This window comes from Thunnus maccoyii, chromosome 24 (genome assembly GCF_910596095.1).
Source record: "Thunnus maccoyii chromosome 24, fThuMac1.1, whole genome shotgun sequence".
In the NCBI taxonomy this organism is placed as follows: domain Eukaryota; kingdom Metazoa; phylum Chordata; class Actinopteri; order Scombriformes; family Scombridae; genus Thunnus; species Thunnus maccoyii.
Window position 1 is genome coordinate 9,788,847 of NC_056556.1, and position 20,799 is coordinate 9,809,645.

At 35.4% G+C, this 20,799-nt stretch overlaps 2 protein-coding genes across 2 annotated transcripts in view; both read right to left on the reverse strand.

The window, feature by feature from the left end:
* LOC121891932 (nectin-2-like) overlaps window positions 1-20,799 on the reverse strand; it is a 933,424-nt gene that overhangs the window by 30,797 nt on the left and 881,828 nt on the right. The window lies entirely within an intron of this gene.
* LOC121891967 lies at window positions 10,098-12,379 on the reverse strand. Its single transcript, XM_042404692.1, has 5 exons — window positions 12,125-12,379; window positions 11,685-11,996; window positions 11,223-11,364; window positions 10,570-10,627; window positions 10,098-10,408 (listed from the first exon to the last, which is right to left on the reverse strand). Exons 1-5 carry the CDS (start codon window positions 12,186-12,188, stop codon window positions 10,289-10,291), a joined length of 696 nt encoding a protein of 231 aa, XP_042260626.1. The 5' UTR covers window positions 12,189-12,379; the 3' UTR covers window positions 10,098-10,288.

Genomic DNA, 20,799 nt, shown 5'->3' on the forward strand with positions numbered 1-20,799 from the left:
AAACCAATGTCAGCCTATCCCAAAGGAGGCGTCTTTGCTTACTTGGGTGAAACCAGAAGACCTCAGAGATGAGCACAAGTCAGGAACTTTGGTTGGAGTGTATAAAAATACAAACAGTTTTATTTGGTTTTACAAAACAAGTAATATAAGATGCAAAAAGAGCAAAGTAAAATACAAAAACTTGAGCAAAAAATTAAAAAGCAAAAAGCTACAAGACTAAAGAGAGTCTCAAAGAGATCTCTCGAAATAGATAAATAGATAGAATAAATCTTAGACATACTAGAAACTGTCTCTCTTTGGACACAGCCAAGATATTTATGCATGCTATGATTCTTTCCCATATGTCTTATTGCATCACGTGTTGGGGGCAGGCTGGAGAAACAGCCATTAAACCTCTTGAGTCCTTATACAAACAAACTTTAAAAACTCTGGACAAAAAGCCAATGCATTTCCATCACTGAAGGGAACTGGAGAAATACAATTTACTGAGCTTTGAGAATTTTAGATTATTCTCAAATAAATATGATGATATGAAGAACTGTGTGACCATTGAGTCACACAGTCTTTAGCTGATTGGTGTTTATTGGTCTTTATTTTACATTATTTCTAAGTGACATTGTGGGTGTATGTGATGTGCATTGTGTAGCTTTGTATTTTGTATGGTGTGTTCTGTGGGGGTTTGTTTTTTGTTTTTTTTTTGCTTTTTAGTGTTTGTTGTTGTGCTGTTGTATGTTTTTGTCAGGGACTACAGATGCAAATTAGCTTCAAGCTAACTCTGGTGCAGTGCATCTTTAATGTTTCAAACTGCACACTGTCCCATTCAGTAAATAATCAATCTTTTAAAAAGCCCTATGGGAAAAGGGGGTTCCCCAAAAAGAAAAAGGAACCCAGAGTCTCTCTTGGCCTTCCTTTTTATAACTCTACAACTTCCTCTTATTTATATCACCACATATTGTCTATCTCCAGGACATCTATCAGTTACATGCTGATATTACATGACTTTATACAAAATAGTAACCTTTTCTTCATCTGTCTCTTACATCAGACTATGTGGAACTTTTTAACTTCTTTTTTACATTTGAGATTAAAATCTAGGGATGTCTGCTAGGTGCAGAAAATCCCAGCTTCTCTTTTGCCTCAGGTTATCTGATGGTTGTCTATGTTTTTGATGTTTGTTTGTGTTTATGAAGTCATTCTTGACAGCACAAATTGTGTAAGTTCCTCACAAATGGTGCAATACATTAAACTATGTTTAATTTGTCACCAATTAAAATAAAATAAAATAGTCAGAAGTAGGCTTGAGTAAAGTTTGTCTCGGCCACAAAGACTGGAGCTTTCAACAGTGTGAATGTGGAAAATTGCTAGATTGAAGCTTTCTTCTGATGGTTTCTGTATTTTGCTGCATGTTAATTTAACACAAGAATAATACTCGTTCATTTTTACATTCAGTGATGTGTAATTTCATTTCTGCTGTTACTAGGTTTGTATGACTTTGTATTGAAACTACAGTCTTGCGGGTTGTTTGTTACTAAGAAGACTTTTAACTGTGGAAGATGATGGTTCTGGTTTCTCCCCTTTTGGATCTTTCTTCTGAGGTTTCCTGATCTGCTCGTTCCCCTGCTTCACTAAAGCTGTTTTGCACCTTCAGATGAAAACAAGACATGAGTCAATTTCCACTCACATTAATACAATACATCATACATATTTCTATCACTGAATTACTCTGACAGTTAACAGTTATGTGAATAAACAGGCTGACTATGAGTACACAATGGACCATGAAGAGTAAAGTGCATCAGAATCAGCTTCATGTATAAATAACACATTAGTTAGAGAGATATAGAGACAGAAAGGAACTAACATGCCAAAATAGAGAGAAGACAGATTAAATTATTTTCTGAAGAAGCAATTAATAATAAATATGAACAAGTGAATAATTATGAATTGTCTTACTCATCAGTGTTTTTCATTGGTTCTTGTAGCGTCGTGATCTCCTCATCGTCCCTGTGTGACAGAATGAAGGATTTAAGAACATTTATATATTATTTATTTATAGATGTTGTCTGTAAAGATTCTTTAAGCTCTGTGTATCCTCTTAATGTCAATAAATTATTACCATATTAACTGGTATCACAACAAGACAGATATTGAGTTGAAAGTTGACAGTGACGACTACAGCAATGCAAACAACGACCACTGCCGGGATCAGTGCAACGATCAAAGTGAAATCTATGAGAAAAAGAGAAAAAACTGTGATATAAATACCAAACATTCATAAAGCAACTAAAGTTTAAATGTGAATTTTGACTTGAGACAACTTTAAGGTTAACTTACTCTTATTGGATCCAGATTCATCATTAAAATCTGAAGAAAGAAAAGAAAATATCAGAATCGTAAAATGATGATCAATCTATAAATCTGTGGGTTTGGAAGTGTTTCTCACCATCTGCGGGAATCATCTTTAACACCTGAATTTCAGGGACTGAGAGCAGTTGTGCTGCACATCCAACATCAGCTTTGACATGATACTTTGTGTCCAGTATGTTAGTTTGTTTGGCCTAGAAAGAATCACCTGCTACTGGTGATGCAGCATCTGTCACTTTCATGCTGTTTCAGTTTTCTGTCGATTGATTAATTGTTGCAGCTCTAAATGAAAATACTGTACGTGAACATAAATGCACACAAATTGTTTCTATTTCGGATTTTCTTTGCACTTTTTGCATTTGGTGGTGTGAAAACACAGTTCTTGTCACGTGTGAAAGATAATTAAAAAAAATTAAATTTCATGGCAAACAGACAAATAAACATAATTTCAACCTGCCATAATTTTGCATGTGAGAGTGGAAATCCATTATGAAAAAGGTTAAAGTTTTAATTCTCCAGCAGGGATGTGTTTAATACCCTACTGGAAATAGAGAATCCAATTGATGAGTATGAAAATGTCTTTAATAATGCAGAAAGATCCTTACAGCTGCACTGATTAGTTGATTAATTGATCTACTTCAGCAGAAATGGCAAAAAATTCATTGATTCCAGCTTCAAAAATGTGAATATATCTGATATCAAAATTAAATTTATTTGGGGTTTTTTGGCATTTCGACGGAGTCTGTTTCCGCCCGTCGGATGTTCTTCGACACACAGCTGCCAAGGAGCAAGCTAGTTCGGCGGTATGAGTTACCATGGTTACTGAGCAGTGAATCATATAACCAATATGATGGAAAGGACTCTCAATGAAATTAGCGAGGCTTATCTAAATAAGCCGGGCTTTTCCTTTATCCAGTTTGATGGAATACCTCTCTGGCATGGAGGAACTACACCAGTAAATCCTTAAAAACCTTAAAAACAAAACAACCAAGACTGCAGACGATTAGAAAAGGAGAATATGATCACCTGTGAGCTTCTGAAGTGTGCCCCTGTAATAAGCGTCACCGCCGTAATCAGCTGTTGTATTTCCATATCCACTGATCTGCGACGCCCAGGCTAAAATTAAAAAAAACAGCTGAGTGTCGGTAAGCGCAGACTTAAGATATGCATTTGTTATTCTGCTCTCAATAACGAATGACTAAAATATATTTGTCCTTCTAAGCATTTTGAATGTAGATTACTTTAAATTATGCTATATAATAATGTTGTCTTTTTAAGAGGACAGAAAAACATATAATATAGGCTTCATAACTACAAAAAAGGCTGTACTCTATTATGTAGATAATAAAGCTACCACACTGAATGTGGAGGAGGTTTGCCTCTCCCGTGTCTCCTGTGTCACTCACCTTTCAACAGCAAACCGGTTAGTATCAGGAAACGAAACATTTTCATCCCAGACGTACAAACAACACTGTCAGTTCAGAGCAGATCAGCCTTTTAAGTGCCTGTAAAAGAGAAAGTGAAACTGGGTGAGAGGGATTTCTGAGCTCAGTTTACAGTATGTAGCATGACCATATAAACACCAAAGGCTTTGTGTGTAGGTGGTGTACTGTAATACATTCATTCAATCATTTGAGTATTTCAATTCTATGGTATTTTATACTTCTACTCCATAAATATTGCAATATTGAAATATTGTACTCTATATATTCATTTTCAGATTAGGATTTTACACACAAAATATATGATTAGATTATAAAATGATGGATTATTATACATTAAACTGCTAGTTTATGTAGCTAGTTTAAGTAGTTAACATTAACTCTACTTTGACCAATCACATTAAAGCACTGCTTACATATTAATATATCAATAACAACAAACAACAACAACAACAATTATAATAATAATAAATTACTCACTGGTCACTCTGCATAATTAATACTTTCACTTTTGATACTATATTTTGTTGCTAATACTTTTACGATATAAAGTGTTGAATGCAAGACTTTTTCCTGTAATGGAGTATTTTTATAGCATGGTATTGCTACGTGTACTGATTTAAATACTTCTACTATGACTGCTTTTAAGCAAATGTATCATCTTTGTGTTTCTGTTTTTAAACCAATAGTGAAAAGATGTAAAAACAGACTATGGACCACATCAATGAGGCTGGACCATCAGGTTAAAATATATACTTTGTGAATATGATAACAGGAAAAATAAGTATATTATTTGATTATGAAATGATAATCAAATAATAAAATGTTAGTCACTTTTTATAATTCCGCAACAAAGAGCAACACTGCAAAGCAAAAAGAAAGCAAGACTTATTTCACTCTCCTTTACACTCTGAAACTGACACTGATTGACACTTCTATTCTCTGTTCTCTAACTGTTCATATTAGTACTTCTAACATTAATGCTGTTATTATTGGGGAACTGTATACTTACTGTACTGACAGCAACTCCAATAATCTCAAAAAAGGTGGTCAAAAAAGTCCCAGAAAAAGAAAGTGCGCGCATGGTACATTAGCAGCTATGGTGTTGTGAAGTTTTAACACCCCGACTCCCTCAGGGAGTACATCATTTGAATCATATTTTCATGATGGTAAACATACGTGTGACACGTGACAACCTCCAGTAATTCTCATGGCAGCCAGTTAAATAGTAGGGAAGTCCATCATCACTGAAGTACTAGTGTACTTCTGTGTAACAAGTTTTGAGAAACAATGAATCATACTATAAAGGCTTTCCAGCAATATTGAGTCACCTGTGATTAATATCTTCAGGAAATGTAACAAAAGTACAGTGTAATAAAATGCTGCTGGAATGTTGTGCAATGATGTTTGTTTGTATTTTCTTTCCTGCATTTTTCACTGGATACATGCCAACAGGAAATAGCAAAAGAGAAATAACATGCTATCTGAACCCAAGACGCTACTCTGAGTGACTCCTAAACCACCATCACATCTCTGTAGGTTTGTTGTCCATTATACAATAACTAATCTTATATAGTTAAATCTCTTATGAAATCTTGTTTACCAAACAGTATGAGGGAAAGTTGCATAATAATTACTCTTAAGTTCCATGCTGGGAACTAACAGCTGGAGGGGGTTACTTAAGTGTAAGGTGACTGCCAAACATTTTGTAGGTGATCAATAAACTCAAAGCCTGGGAAAAATGCTAAAAGATTATGGTACTTCGAGGCAAACCTTATTTAGTAATTGTGCAGAGAACTGTCCCTAAATAATCAAGATAATTTTCAATATTACCTTTAACAACAATAAACCTGATGAATCATCAAGATAGACCCCAAAGTGCTTCCAGGTTGGGCTGTACTTTATAGGTGTGTTACAGATTGTTTGTAGACATATTATAGATTTTAGATATGTTGTAAGTGCAAAGAGTCCTCTGCAGCAGTAAACATTATTTTGTAATTACAAAAAAAATCAATTTTAAGTTATTAATCACATCTGGGTACCTACGTAAGTACGTATCTTACCTGACAGCTGACACCTGTGTAGCCTAAAAAGTGTAGCCAGAAGCTTGCAGTTGTGTACTATCACTATGTACCAGCCTTATGAGATAAGATTACACCAGAAAGTATCTGCTATTTTGGTCACAAGGGCCACCTCCCTTACTTTTAAACTTATCTCTATGCACCCAGTTGTTGATAGTCACAGCCTGACAGCTAGTTGCAAATCAACTTGAGATTGATTTGAAAGTCTCTGAGTTATCTGCAAGAAATAAATTAGGGCTCAAAAGTCACTGCTTCATCAGTCAAGGATTTGTTGTTGCTAGAGCGTTCACACAGGATACAGGGAGGACTGACAGGCCTCACTGTATGGTGTATTGCAACCCCATGCAAAGAAATACATTGAGATGGGCTTATAAAATGGTCCCTTCTGGTGCAATATTCAATCTCTGAAGAGTCTTGGTTTTGTATTTGTATGTGATGACAATAAGCAGCAGTTGGTTTATGCTCATTAGAGATGTACAGTAAGCTTAATTTGTTCAGGTTTGTCAACAGATAATGACATTCATGCAGAGAAATTGTTAAAATCTAAATAATGTCTAATATCAGCACTGCTGTAGAGAGAAAACAGCAACAAACATGTTATTGAGATTTTCAAATGGATGTAGAAGAGTATTTCCCCTGTAATTGTACAGACCCGGTGGGCCACCAGGCCAACGAGAACCCCCACCAGGCCAAAAAAATATTTTTTTGAATGCCAAAAATAATACCAAATATCCAATCATTTGGAAGTCAATAATCATATGCGTTTGGGAGCTTCTGTGCGACACTGTTCAAAAACGTGAGTCAACCTCTGTGTCAATGTCTGGGAAACTCTTGATGTGATGCGATTGCCAGTATCAGAGTCCCTTTAAATAACTGCAGAGCAAGAGCTAATGTGAGCATGGCACAGATGACAGCATTTCATTGGCACATACTGGAGTGACATCTAGTTGTCATCTGAAGGTTTTCACTGGAGTCACAGCAGTGCCTATTGATGCTGAATTTATATGTTACTTATATGTAAACTCAAGTCATCCAAATGAGATTTTTGAATGTTTTTTGCATATGAAAGAACTGTGATCTCTAAAGTGACTAAAACACAGCAGAGGTATTATTATGTGTAAAATATTAGAATAAAAGTGTCGCTCTTCTACTAAAACCTGAAAAAATGATTCCACTGGAAACACTTGAAAGTGATTCATCAAGAGTAAATGTATATTTGTACAGTACATTTGTTAAAAGACCCCAAAACAACCTCAGGTTGTATGACTCACAATGTGTTTAAGAGCATTACGTTTTTTATTATTAGAATGAATAAATGGCCACACATAGAAGTTTGGAGCCAAAGCCTTAATATGAAAAGCTGCTAATTAATTCTAATTGGGATATGTTTATATTGATAAGTTGTTTTAGAGGAAACCTAGAACCCTTCAGCAAATATTGAACTATTTGAGTCAGAATTGGAAAACTGAAAAGAAAAACTCACAGAACAAGAATCATCTTTGTTTTATTGTTTAATTAACAACTAATTTACTGATTCTGATCATTATATTTGGTACATTGCTCTTACTGTGTTCATTTGAAGAGATTAAACATACAAAAAGAATACACTGCTATGTAAAAAGTTTACAGCTGTTACAATAAAATATTAATGCATAAATTCAATAAAGCAAAAATAGTGCCACCATGTGGACATCTTTAGCTATTTCACTTATTATTCAACAGTAAAACATGGAAATGGATACAGTTTAGTTTCATTGCTGCTCTACTAAAGATTCCCTCAATTTGTGGTAAACATGTTTGAATTATTAGTGTTTGAGTCGCGTATTTTGACAGTTGAATAAAGCCCAGCAGACTCTGTTTGCATGAAGGTGCTGTACGGTTCAATATCTTGTGGCTCCTGCAGAAAGACATTTAAAAAATGATTAAAGTTAAATGAACAGTACACATGAAGAAGGTAAAACACTTTTCTGTACTGTACCGTGTTTGGACGACTGCTCAGCGACTCTTGTTGTCTTCTGTTGGATGAACGGACAAAACAGAACTTCATTAGAAGTAAATCTTAACATTCATGCATTCTGAATTAATTAGACAAGACAGGAAATGAAACACAACGTCTTCCTCCATTGTTTCATCTTTGATCTTGATCCGACATTCAAGATCTTGTTATATGTGACTGCAGTGAATTAAAACTCATTCAAAATGAGATAAACATGTATGACAGGTGATAACATTAAAGAAAAGTACTTTTTAAATGATATACTTGACTTACAAAATGAGAACAGGTGTTGAAAATGCTGCATGTAAATGAACCATAATCATTATAATCATATTTATATAGTTTAACATATAGTTTAAGAGCATTCAAAAAATAATAATGCACTGAAAATATGAAATATGAATGTTACAGTTTCTCACCTGTGATGTTTTCTTCTGAGGATAAATCCCAGGATAACTCCAGTTATGATGATGAATACAGTCACACCAACAGCAGCACTGGCAATTGATATTTTTGTGGAACTTGTGACCTCTTCATCCTCTACAGTGGCACTGGAATTTACTCCAATGGTAGAACAAATAACATAAGATGCTTCTGAAATATATTATTATTAAGTCAAAGCTAATACAAAGCAAAACAAATACCTAAAAATATGTAGGATATTACTGTCATCATTAATGCCGTTTTAAGTACAAAACAGTGTTAACATAATGTAAAATAATCACCATAAAATCAGCCAAAGTATGAGGAAAAATACATAACAAGTGTTTACTTTCCACAGTGATATAAAGATGGAGAGTATTTGTTGCTCCAGGATATATACACTCACAGCTGTAGTTCCCACCATCCACTGTTGTCAAACTGGTCAGGTGAAGAAATATAGTCTGATTCTTTTTCATAAGTGTGAACCTGGAGTCACATCCATGCTCAAAGTCCTGTCCATATTTATACATTAAGCGACACTCTTCTCCTCTGCTCCTCTCTGTTCTGATCTTACATATTATAAGTGTGATGATATTCAGTGTTTCATTAGTGCATATCGGAGTGACATATGGTTCTCTCCCAGAGGTTTTCACAAGAGTCACTGCAAACAATTAATCATAAAGGTCAGTATGAAATATAGAAAATATTTTGTTATCTTTAAAGCAAATATTATCAGAAAACAATGGCAGTCTTAAATGATAAATTATAAAAACTAGTTCCTGTACCTTGGCTGTTGTTATACGCAGGTAGCAGCAGAAGCAGAACAAACCACAGTTTCCAAACAGCCATGCTGGTCAAGAGGTCTGAGCAACAGTTTAAGTGCTGCTGGCAGTGAAGACGTTACTGAACTGAAAGAGGGAAACTGACACACGCCTTTGACCTGTTCTTAAACTAACCTCAAACTCTCACAGAGGTATGAACTGAGCTTCTCTTCTGAAAAAGGAAGTGCAAGACATGACTGCTTTTATATTAAGACACTCTGAAGGTGAAACAGAGTAGAACACAGAAAGAAAATATGTTAGATCTTCAGGGCTACAGTCATGTGTTCAGACCCCTCTTGGAGTTGGATCCACAAGAATCCAACTAATACAAAGTATCACCTGCTTTATATCTTACAACATCTACACTTAGTATAAGTTTGATTTGCAGTCATCACCATGTGTATGAGTTGGAAACAGGAAGCAGCATGCTCTTATCACCTTTTTGTAATAAGGGAACTGCTGCTTCCTCTTCACACAGCACTGTTTTAACTGGACACAATTGTAAATGACAAACACACATCACTTAATGCAGGTTAACAGGTCAGTCTGAGCACAAATGAACAGCAACTGTATTCTACAGACTAGTTTATGTGACTAGCAGACATCTTTCAAGTAACAGCAAGGTTTGTGTGTACAATTCAAGTATTATAGATATCTGGGATATTTACTTGTTGATCACAATCATACACTTCCATTACCGGACATTTACTTTCAAATTCCATTAATTTATAATCAATATTGTATGATTTTTGGCCACAGGATGCAAAGTCTTCTATTTGTTGTTTAAACTATATTATTGTGCAATTATTAAGAGATTCAGAAAATGGCCTCAACTTTGGTGATCAAACTCCAACCAAGGAAGGATCTGAGGTACATCACTCATAACAAGGTATGTGTGTTAAAAAAATAGTGACATTAAAACAGGGAGTTATATGTTACATACTTTATTGTATTTGTTGATTTTGTTGGCCACCGTAAGTGAGAAATAAAACAGTTATCATGGTGTCAAGAAAACCTCCGATAATGCAATTTCAATATTTAGGGAAACAATATCAGACAGTCACATATTCATGTTCTCTTCAATTTTGGTTAAAGTGTTTTCATAGTTTTCCCAACTTGGATCAGTCTCTCTTCCATCTATTTCCTGATCATCCAGCCCCATTATATTGTGGCTGAATTTGTCTTGGCGTCATGTTGATGGTTTATTGAGGAGATAGTTTGGTAGAGATCATTTGCTGGCTGCTGAAGGCTTGTGTAGGGGTCATCTGGGTCATCTCCGGTCTATAAAAAGGTCAGAATTTGAATGCATGATGCCTTAAAAGTCTGACTTAATTATGTTGAACAATTGTTGAGACACTGAGTCACTACATTTACTGAAACCTCCACTTTTCAAGGTTCAAATCCACTCACACAGTCCTCTGATCAGAAAGTACATTACTCACCAAAGAGCCGGGAGTTTCACATACAGATGATCCAGATGTGTCTGTTCTTGAACAGTTTCTTTAAATAAGAAGAGATATCAGAGTTAGTGACACACCAAACACACACACGCCAGCTCTTCTGTGCTTTCCAACAAAACCACTGACTGCATTGTTTTACAAGGTTTAAAAGCACTTAAGTCAGAATTTTGCAGCTGGAAAGAATTTTTCTGAGGATGAATCCAAGGACAACTCCGAAAACAGTGATCAATGCAGTAACACCACAGTTCATTCCTACCACCAAAATGGTAGGAATAAATAATGTACTCTGAATTTTGTGGTCTATTTTATTAGACAAGACAGGAAACGAAACATCACGTGTTCCTTCATTGTTTCATATGAACCTGAAAGTCAAGATCTTGTTATATTTGACTTCAAAGAATTCAAAGTCATTCAAAATGAGATAAACATGTATGACAGGTGATATCATTAAAGAAAAGTACTTTTTAAATGATATACTTGACTTACAAAATGAGAACAAGTGTTGAAAAAACTGCATGTGAATGAACCACAGTTGATATAATCATATTGTTTAAGAGCGTCTGATGCTTTTAAGTCATGAAGCAAAAAATAATAATGTATTGAAAATATGAAATATGAATATTACAGTCTCTCACCTGTGATGTTTTCTTCTGTGGATAAATCCCAGGATAACTCCAGTTATAATGATGAATACAGTCACACTGACAGCAGCACTGGCAATTGATATTTTTGTGGAACTTGTGGCCTCTTCATCCTCTACAGTGGCACTGGGATTTACTCAAATTGTAAAAAAAACAACAAAAAAAACCCAAACAAAATAAAGAACACAAGATGCTTCTGTAATATTTTATTATTTAAATCTGCAAGTCAAAGCCAATACATTACCACAGCCAAGACCAAAAATGATGTAGGACATTACTGTCAGTGCTAACGCTGTTTAAATACTATATTCCTTATTATAATTACTGCATGCTTTGATTTAACCTGTAAACCTGAAGTATAGACATCATACTACCATGTTAACAATACAACACAATGGAAAATAATCACCTTAAATTTAGCCAAAGTATGAGGAAAAATACATAACAAGTGTTTACCTTCCACAGTGATTTGAAGATGGAGAGTATTTGTTCCTTCAATATATGTACACTCACAGCTGTAGTTCCCACTATCCACTGGTGTTACACTGGTCAGTTGAAGAAATAAAGTCCAATTCTTTTTCATAAGTGTGAACCTGGGGTCACATCCATGCTCAAAGCCACGCTCATAGTGAAACCCCAGGTGACACTCTTCTCCTCTGCTCCTCTCTGTTCTGATCTTACATATTATAAATGTGATGATATTCAGTGTTTCATTGGTGCATATCGGAGTGATATATGGTTCTCTCCCAGTGGTTTTCACAGGAGTCACTGCAAACAATCAATCATAAAAGTCAGTATGAAATATAGAAAATATTTTGTTCTCTTTAAAGCAAATATTATCAAAAACAATAGCAGTCTTAAATGATAAATGATAAAATCTAGTTCCTGTACAGTACCTTGGCTGTTGTTATACGCAGGTAGCAGCAGAAGCAGAACAAACCACAGTTTCCAAACAGCCATGCTGGTCAAGAGGTCTGAGCAACAGTTGAAGTGCTGCTGGCAGTGAAGACTTTACTGTACTGAAGAGGGGAAACTGACACACGCCTTTGACCTGTTCTTTAGTTGACCTCAAACTTTCTCAGAAGTACGAGCTGGTTTCTTTTCTCTTCTGACACAGGAAGTGCAAGACATTACTGCTTTCATATAAACGCACTGACGGTGACAGAAAGAAAATATGTTAGATCTTCAGGTCTACAGTCATGTGTTCAGACCGCTCTTGGAGCTGGATCCACAAGAATCCAACTAATACAAAGTATCACCTGCTTTATATCTTACAACATCTACACTTAGTAAAAGTTGTACATCATGTGACATTCTTTAACTGACATGTTTGCTTTTGCGGTCATCACCATGTGCATGAGTTGAAGACAGCAAGCAGCATGCTCTTATCACCTTTTTTGTAAAAAGGAAACCACTGCTTCGTCTTCACACAGCACTGTTTTAACTGGACACAATTGTAAGTGACAAACACACATCACTTGATGCAGGTTAACAGGTCAGTCTGAGCACAAATGAACAGCAACTATATTCTACAAACTAGTTTATGCGACTGGCAGACATCTTTCAAGCAACAGCAACATTTGTGTGCACAATTCAAGTATTATAGACATCTGGGATATTTACTTGTTGATCACAATCATACTCTTCTATTGCCTGATGTTTATTTTCAAATTCCAATAATTTATAATCAATATTGAATGATTTTTGGCCATAGGGCACAAAGTCTTCTCTCTGTAGTTTAAATTATATTACTGTGCAATTATTAAGAGAATCAGCAAGATACAGCAAGGTTTAAATCCATTAAACACGTATCTCTTATTACCAGGTAGTGATTCTACACAGGAAATCCTGTGTTTTCTTGCTGTGATGACAATAAATCTCAATATTTAGGGAAACAATATCAGACCGTTACCTATTTATGTTCTCTTGAATTTTGGTTCAAGTGTTTTCATAGTTTTCTCAACTTGGATCAATCTCTCTTCCATCTATTTCCTGATCATCCAGCTCCATTATATTGCTGGTTGAATTTGTCTTGGCATCATGTTGATGATGTATTGAGGATATAGTTTGGTAGAGATCATTTGCTGGCTGCTGAAGGCTTGTGTAGGGGTCATCTGGGTCATCTCGGTCCTATAAAAAAATATCAGAATTTGAATGCATGATGCCTTAAAAGTCTGACTTAATTATGCTGAACAACTGTTGAGACATTGAGTCACTACATTTACTGAAACCTCCACTTTTCAAGGTACAAATCCACTCACACAGTCCTCTGATCAGAAAAAAAATTTACTTACCAAAGAGCCGGGAGTTTCACATACAGATAATCCAGATGTGTCCGTTCTTGAACAGTTTTTTAAAAAAAGAAGAGATATCAGAGTTAGTGACACATCAAACACACACATGCCAGCTCTTCTGTGCTTTCCAACAAAACACTGACTGCATTGTTTTGCAAGGTTTAAAAGTACTTAAATGAGAATTTTTCACCTGGAAAGACATTTTCTGAGGACGAATCCAAGGATAACTCCAGTAAGAACGATAAATGCAGTAACACCAACAACCATTGTGGTAGGAAAAAGAAAAATCCTGGTGTTGACCACTACTTCTTCTAGTAAATTGTAAAGACAAAACAAATATCAGAAGAAAGACCAAGATAATGTAATGCTGGCATCTTCTCTGAATGAAATATTCGATATCTGCACCACATAATTTCTACATATATGAAATGTTTACATAATCTGCCAGTATTCAGCTATGAAAGCAGAAAAAAGTTAAAAACTGTAACATATCACTTAAAGCAGGTCTCATTCATTCATACTGCTCCTGAAGTTGTTCATTATGTTAACAAAGTTTGGAAAAACTACCTCACACTGAGCTAAAATATGACAGAAAGTCAAGAAACACAAAAGCAAGAAAAGAAATCCAACATTTACCTTCTACGGTTACAGTAAGATGGATAGTTTTTGATCCAGTACGATATGAACACTCACAGCTGTAATTCCCACTATCCACTGCTGTTAAATTGGTCAGGTGAAGAAATATAGTTTGATTCTCTTTTATAAGTATGAATCTGGAGTCACATCCACTGAAAAACTCCTCTACATAATTGTATGCCAAGCGACACTCTTCTCCTCTGCTCCTCTCTGTGCTGATCTTACATACTAAAAGTGTGATGGTACTCAGTGTTTCATCAGTGCATATTGGAGCGATATATGGTTCCCTCCCAGAGGTTTTCACAAGAGTCACTGCAAACAATCAATCATAAATGTATATAAAAATATTTAGTTGTTCTCTTTAAACAAAATATTATTAGAAAACAATGGCAGTCTTAAATGATAAAAACTAGTTGCTGTACAGTACCTTTGTTGTTGTTATACGCAAGTAGCAGCAGAGGCAGAACAAACCACAGTTCCCAATCAGCCATGCCAGTCAAGAGGTCTGAGTCTGAACAGTTAAAGTGCTGCTGGCAGTGAAGACGTTACTGTACTGAAGGGGGGAAACTGACACACATCTTTGAACTACTCTTTAGAAACCTAAACCTCAAACTCTCACAGAGGTACAAGCTGGTGTCTCTTCTCTTCTTAAAAGGAAGTGCAAGACATGACTGCTCCTGCTTTCACATTAAGACACTCTGAAGGTAAAACAGAGTAGGTGCATGAAAGAAAACATGTCTATAAACATCAGGTCTGCAGTCACATGTTGGACACTCTTGGACTTGGATCCTCTAAGAATTGAACCAATATGAAGTTTCATCTTAAAGTTTAAACACATTTCATTTCATTTTAATTTACACATTACTAAAATGTTTACTAGCCGAGAGATTTCTGAAGTTTTAATGGTGCAACCTGATTTAGTAATAATTCACTAGTTTGAAACTAGCTAGTAGTTAAATATTTCACTTTTACAGCTTTGCAGCAATTTGACAAACTCAATATCGGACATCAAAAGAACAAGCACTTTTAACCATTTATTCATTACATAATTAATTCTGATCAGCATTGTTTTGCAAACAGTATATTGCTCTTACTGTTCTCTTAAAACATTAAACTTACAAAAATAAAATAATACAATTTGTATAAAACTATTAAGCTTGAATGTTTTAGAATGAAATACACTTATAGGATCAGTCGTACAGGAGAGTGAAATACCAATGTATGTAAAATAGTGCCACCTTGTGGACATCAGGCTTTGTTTCACTTATTATTCATTAGGAAAACATGCATCACATTATACTGTATATTGTATAATTAAAACCCTACAAAGGCATCTCCACTCTGGTGAACACATTTAAATAAGTAGTATTAGAAGTTTGTATTTCGGTAGTTGAATAAAGCACATTCTCTCTCTGCATGAAGGTGCTGTACAGCTCAATTTCTTCTGCTTCCTGCAAAATGACAGATATTTTAGAATATGTTTCCTCATAAGTTAAATGAACAGCACAAACAAAGTAGGGACAACATTTTTGTGTACATTACCGTGTTTGGAAGACTGGTTGTTGGTTCAAATTGTCTTCTGTTGGATAAATATGGAAAAACATCGTTACAGAATCATTTTTAGCGTTTCCATGTGTAGGATCAAAATTTGTACCATTGACGTAGCTCCATTACTAAGCTATAAGCTTTATTAAAGATGATCTATTCCAAATATTAACTATGTTAATGCATGAATATTAATATCTTACCTATGATTTTTTCTGTGGATAAATCCCAGGATGACTCCAGTTATGATGAGTAATAATAACAAGAATATAATTACACCAATATATTTCATTATGTTTATCATTTCCGTAGAACTGGTGGCTTCTTCATCCTCTAAAACAGTGTAAAGGAAAAAATCTTGTCAGAAAAATGGCATTAGTATTTATTTTATTTGCAAAGAAACTTTTAAAGTCCCCCTCCACTCAAAAATATGTTTTTCTTCTTGTTCCTACAGTAGTTTAGAGCCAATAATGGTCAAATACACAACTTATAAAAGTGTGAAACGGAAACATGAAGCCTCCAGTGCACAAACACTGAGAACAAACTTTATAGTGAAGTAGGAGACGTCTTCTGTCAAGTAGTTAAACTTTTTAAATGAATATTTGCATATTTATAGATTCTGGCATTTTTAATGAGGGAAAAGGAGTAGATGTAATTTTAACATTTTTTAAGTCGGTAATTACAGTTGTGCTCATAAAATGAAATATTGACCATATTAGAAAATATGACTGATCATGCTGAAAACTTCTCTTTTATGAAGGGATAGTGTTCAGGTGAAGCCATTTATTTTCACTTAATTGTGTTTGCCCTTTTTAAATCATAATGATAACTGAAATCACCGAAACGGCCCTGATCAAAAGTTTACATACCCTTGAATGTTTGACCTGATAATATACACACAAGTTCACACACACAGATTTAAATGGTTATGAAAGGTAAGTTTCCACACCTGTGACTTGTTTGATTGTAATTAGTGTCTGTGTATAAATAGTCAATGAATTTCTGGACATTTCAGGGCTGCTTGAACCACGGGGAAAGCAAAATAACTGTCAAAGGACCTGCAAGAAAAGATATTTTAACTTTATAAATCAGGAAAAGGATATAAAAAGATTTCCAAAGATTTGAAAATGCTGATAAATCATGTTCAAGCTCTGATGAAGAAGTGGAAAATTAGGGGTTCAGTTGATACCAAGCCATGGTCAGGTAGACCAACAAAGATTTCAGCCACATCCACCAGGAAAACTGATCAGGTTGCAAAAAAAACCCACATGCAACTTCAGCTGAAATACAGGCTTCTCCGTAAAAACGTGGTACGTCAGGTTCAAGATGCACAATAAGTAGATACTTGGAACAAAAATGGGCTTCACGGTCGAGTTGCCAGAAAAAGCCGTTACTGTGCCAACGCCACAAAACAGCCCACTTACAATATGCCACATAACATCCAGACAAGCCTCAAAACTTCTGGAACAAAGTCATTTGGAGTGATGAGACCAAAATTTAACTTTATGGTCACAACCACAAACACTATGAATGGTTCACATCTTACAAATTCTGCCAGTTTATGTAAACTTACGAGCACAACTGTATACATTTTGTTTTAGCCATGAAGACTCATGAAGCTCATGTCAGACCCACATTATCATTCCAAGTAGAGTATTTTTAGATGTCTGGAGGGGATCTTTAATATGGTATCAAGAATATCATGTAATATTGTATATTGTAGGGAAAAAGAAATACAACATTTACCTTCCACAGTGATATTAAGGTGGAGATGAGTTGTTCCTTCACGATTTGTACACTCACAGCTGTAGTTCCCGCTATCCACTGGTGTTAAACTGGTCAGGTGAAGAAATATATTCTGATTCTTTCTCATAAGTGTGAATCTGGAGTCACATCCATTAAAAAATTCCTCTCCATATTTGTATGACAAGAGACATTCTTCTTCTCTGCTCCTCTCTGTTCTGATCTTACATACAATTGTGATGATATTCAGTGTTTCATTGGTGCATATCGGAGCGACATATGGTTCTCTCCCAGTGGTTTTCACGAGAGTCTCTGCAAACAATCAATCATAAAAGTCAGCATGAAATTTAGAAAGTATTTTGTTATCATCTTGAAATCAAATATTATCAGAAAACGATGGCAGTCTTAAATGATAAATAATAAAAACTAGTTCCTGTACCTTGGCTGTTGTTATACGCAGGTAGCAGCAGAAGCAGAACAAACCACAGTTCCCAAACAGCCATGCTGGTCAAGAGGTCTGAGCAACAGTTTAAGTGCTGCTGGCAGTGAAGACTTTTCTGTACTGAAGAGGAGAAACTGACACACGTCTTTGACCTGTTCTTTAGCTAACCTCAAACTCTCACAGAGCTACGAACTGATGTGATGTCTTCGTAAAAGGAAGTGCAAGACATGACTGCTTTCATGTAAACACACTGACGGTGACAGAAAGAAAATATGTCAGCTCTTCTGGTCTACAGTCATGTGTTTAGACTGCCCTTGGAGCTGGATCCACCAGAATCCAACTAATACAAAGTATCACCTGCTTTAAATCTTACAACATCTACACTTAGTAAAAGTTGTACATCATGTGACATGATTTAACTGACATGTTTACTTTTGTGGTCATCATCATGTACGTGAGAAGAAGACAGTAAGCAGCATGTTCTTACCACCTTTTTTGTAATAAGGAAACCGCTGCTTCGTCTTCACACAGCACTGTTTTAACTGGACATATTTGTAAATGACAAACACACATCACTTGATGCAGGTTAACAGGTCAGTCTGAGCACAAATGAACAGCAACTGTATTCTACAAACTAGTTTGTGTGACTGGCAGACATCTTTCAAGCAACAGCAAGGTTTGTGTGCACAATTCAAGTATTATAGAGATCTGGGGTATTTAATTGTTATTGTTACACTTCCATTGACTGACTTTTATTCTCAAATTCTTATAATTTATGTCAGTTATAAGAATCAGAAAATGGCCTCAACTTTTGTGATGAAACTCCAACTCAGGAAGGATGTGAGGTACATTACTCATAACAAGGTCTGTGTGTTCAAAAAAATAGTGATACTAGAAGAGGGAGTTATATGTTACATACTTTATTGTATTTGTTGATTTTATCGGCCACTGCAACAGTTTTACACAGAGCATTTCTGAACAAACTAGCCAAACTCAGTAACAAGTAAGCAGTAAGCAAGAAAGAATCAGAGATGTTGAGGTTTCATGCTGTTAGCTTTTGGAAAATATCAATCCTATCTGATTGAAGAATGTGACTAGAAACTTCTAGCTATTAGCCTCATTAAACAGCATGCAAAAACAAATCACAATGCAAATAACTACATTTAGATGCTGTTGTGGTTGAACCTGAGATATATTAGACTCACACCACAATCCATTAAACACGTATCTCTGATGACCAAGTGTGAAACACACACACATGGTTGCTCTGATTTATGTGTCTTTTAAATACAGAAATAAAAGTAAGTTCAAAGCCCCCCGATACATAGATGTCCATATACACACACACATACATGCACTCCTTCCAGATATAGAAACCTGCAGCGCCACAAAGACGCAGTAGGGCAAAAACCAAACAAGGCACCTAAACCATCATTATGTTTATGTAGCTGCAGTCATAGCTAAACTTATAAGTACAGCGAGCTCCAGAGCTATGCATTTCTTACCTGTTCTTACCTTACACACACACACTCACTCACTGATTTTTGTTCTATTCCTTTTTGAATGTTAAATGTTCAATTTTGTTAAATTCTGAAAAATAAATGTTGTTTGAAGTGATGTTATATTTATGCTTTATTTCTAGAGCAAAATAAGGTAATATGCTATTAGAAGGTAAAAACTTTGAAGGATAACAGCACACTTTACATACACTGTAAGTTAACAGGTCAGATTCTTTACTTTAATTTTATACTGTACAAAAAATAATAATGCATAAATATCACTGTTGTTGCTAATCATTGACATATCCCAGAAGAGTTTGCTGTACTGAAGGGGGGAAACCGACACATGCCTTTGATCTGTTCTCTAGATACCTAAACCTCAACTCTCTCAGAGGTACAAGCTAATGCAATGTCTTCTTAAAAGGAAGCTTTCATATTAACACACTGACGGTGAAACAGAGTAGAACACAGAAAGAAAATATGTCAGATCTTCAAACATCAGGTCTACAGTCATGTGTCCAGACCAGTCTTGGAGCTGGATCCACAAGAATCCAACTAATACAAAGTATCACCTGCTTTATATCTTACAATATCTACGCTTAGTAAAAGTTGTACATTATGTGACATGCTTTCACTGACATGTTTGCTTTGCAGTCATCACCATGTGTATGAGTTGGAAACAGGAAGCAGCATGCTCTTATCACCTTTTTGTAATAAGGAAACCGCTGCTTCGTCTTCACACAGCACTGTTTTAAAATAACATAAGTGTAAATGACAAACACACATCACTTGATGCAGGTTAACAGGTCAGTCTGAGCACAAATGAACAGCAACTGTATTCTACAGACTAGTTTATGTGACTGGCAGACATCTTTCAAGCAACAGCAAGGTTTGTGTGCACAATTCAAGTATTATAGACATCTGGAATATTTACTTGTTGATCACAATCATATACTTCCCTTGCCTGACTTTTATTCTCAAATTCCATTAATTTATAATCAATATTGCATGATTCGTGGCCATAGGACACGAAGTAATAGTTCACAAGAAATAGGACCTGAGATATATTAGACTTAGTGAATCTACACAGGAAGTCCTGTGTTTTCTTGCTGCATGTTTTCATAGATTTTGGTGTCATGTTGATGGTGTACTGAGGAGATAGTTTGGTAGAGATCATTTGCTGGCTGATGAAGGCTTGTGTAGGGGTCATCTGGGTCATCTCGGCCCTATAAAAAAGATCAGAATTTGAATGCATGAAGCTATAAAAGTCTGACTTAATTATGTTGAACAATGGTTGAGACACTGAGTCACTACATTTACTGAAACCTCCACTTTTCAAGGTTCAAATCCACTCACACAGTCCTCTGATGAGAAAGTATATTACTCACTAAAGAGCCGGGAGATTTACATAC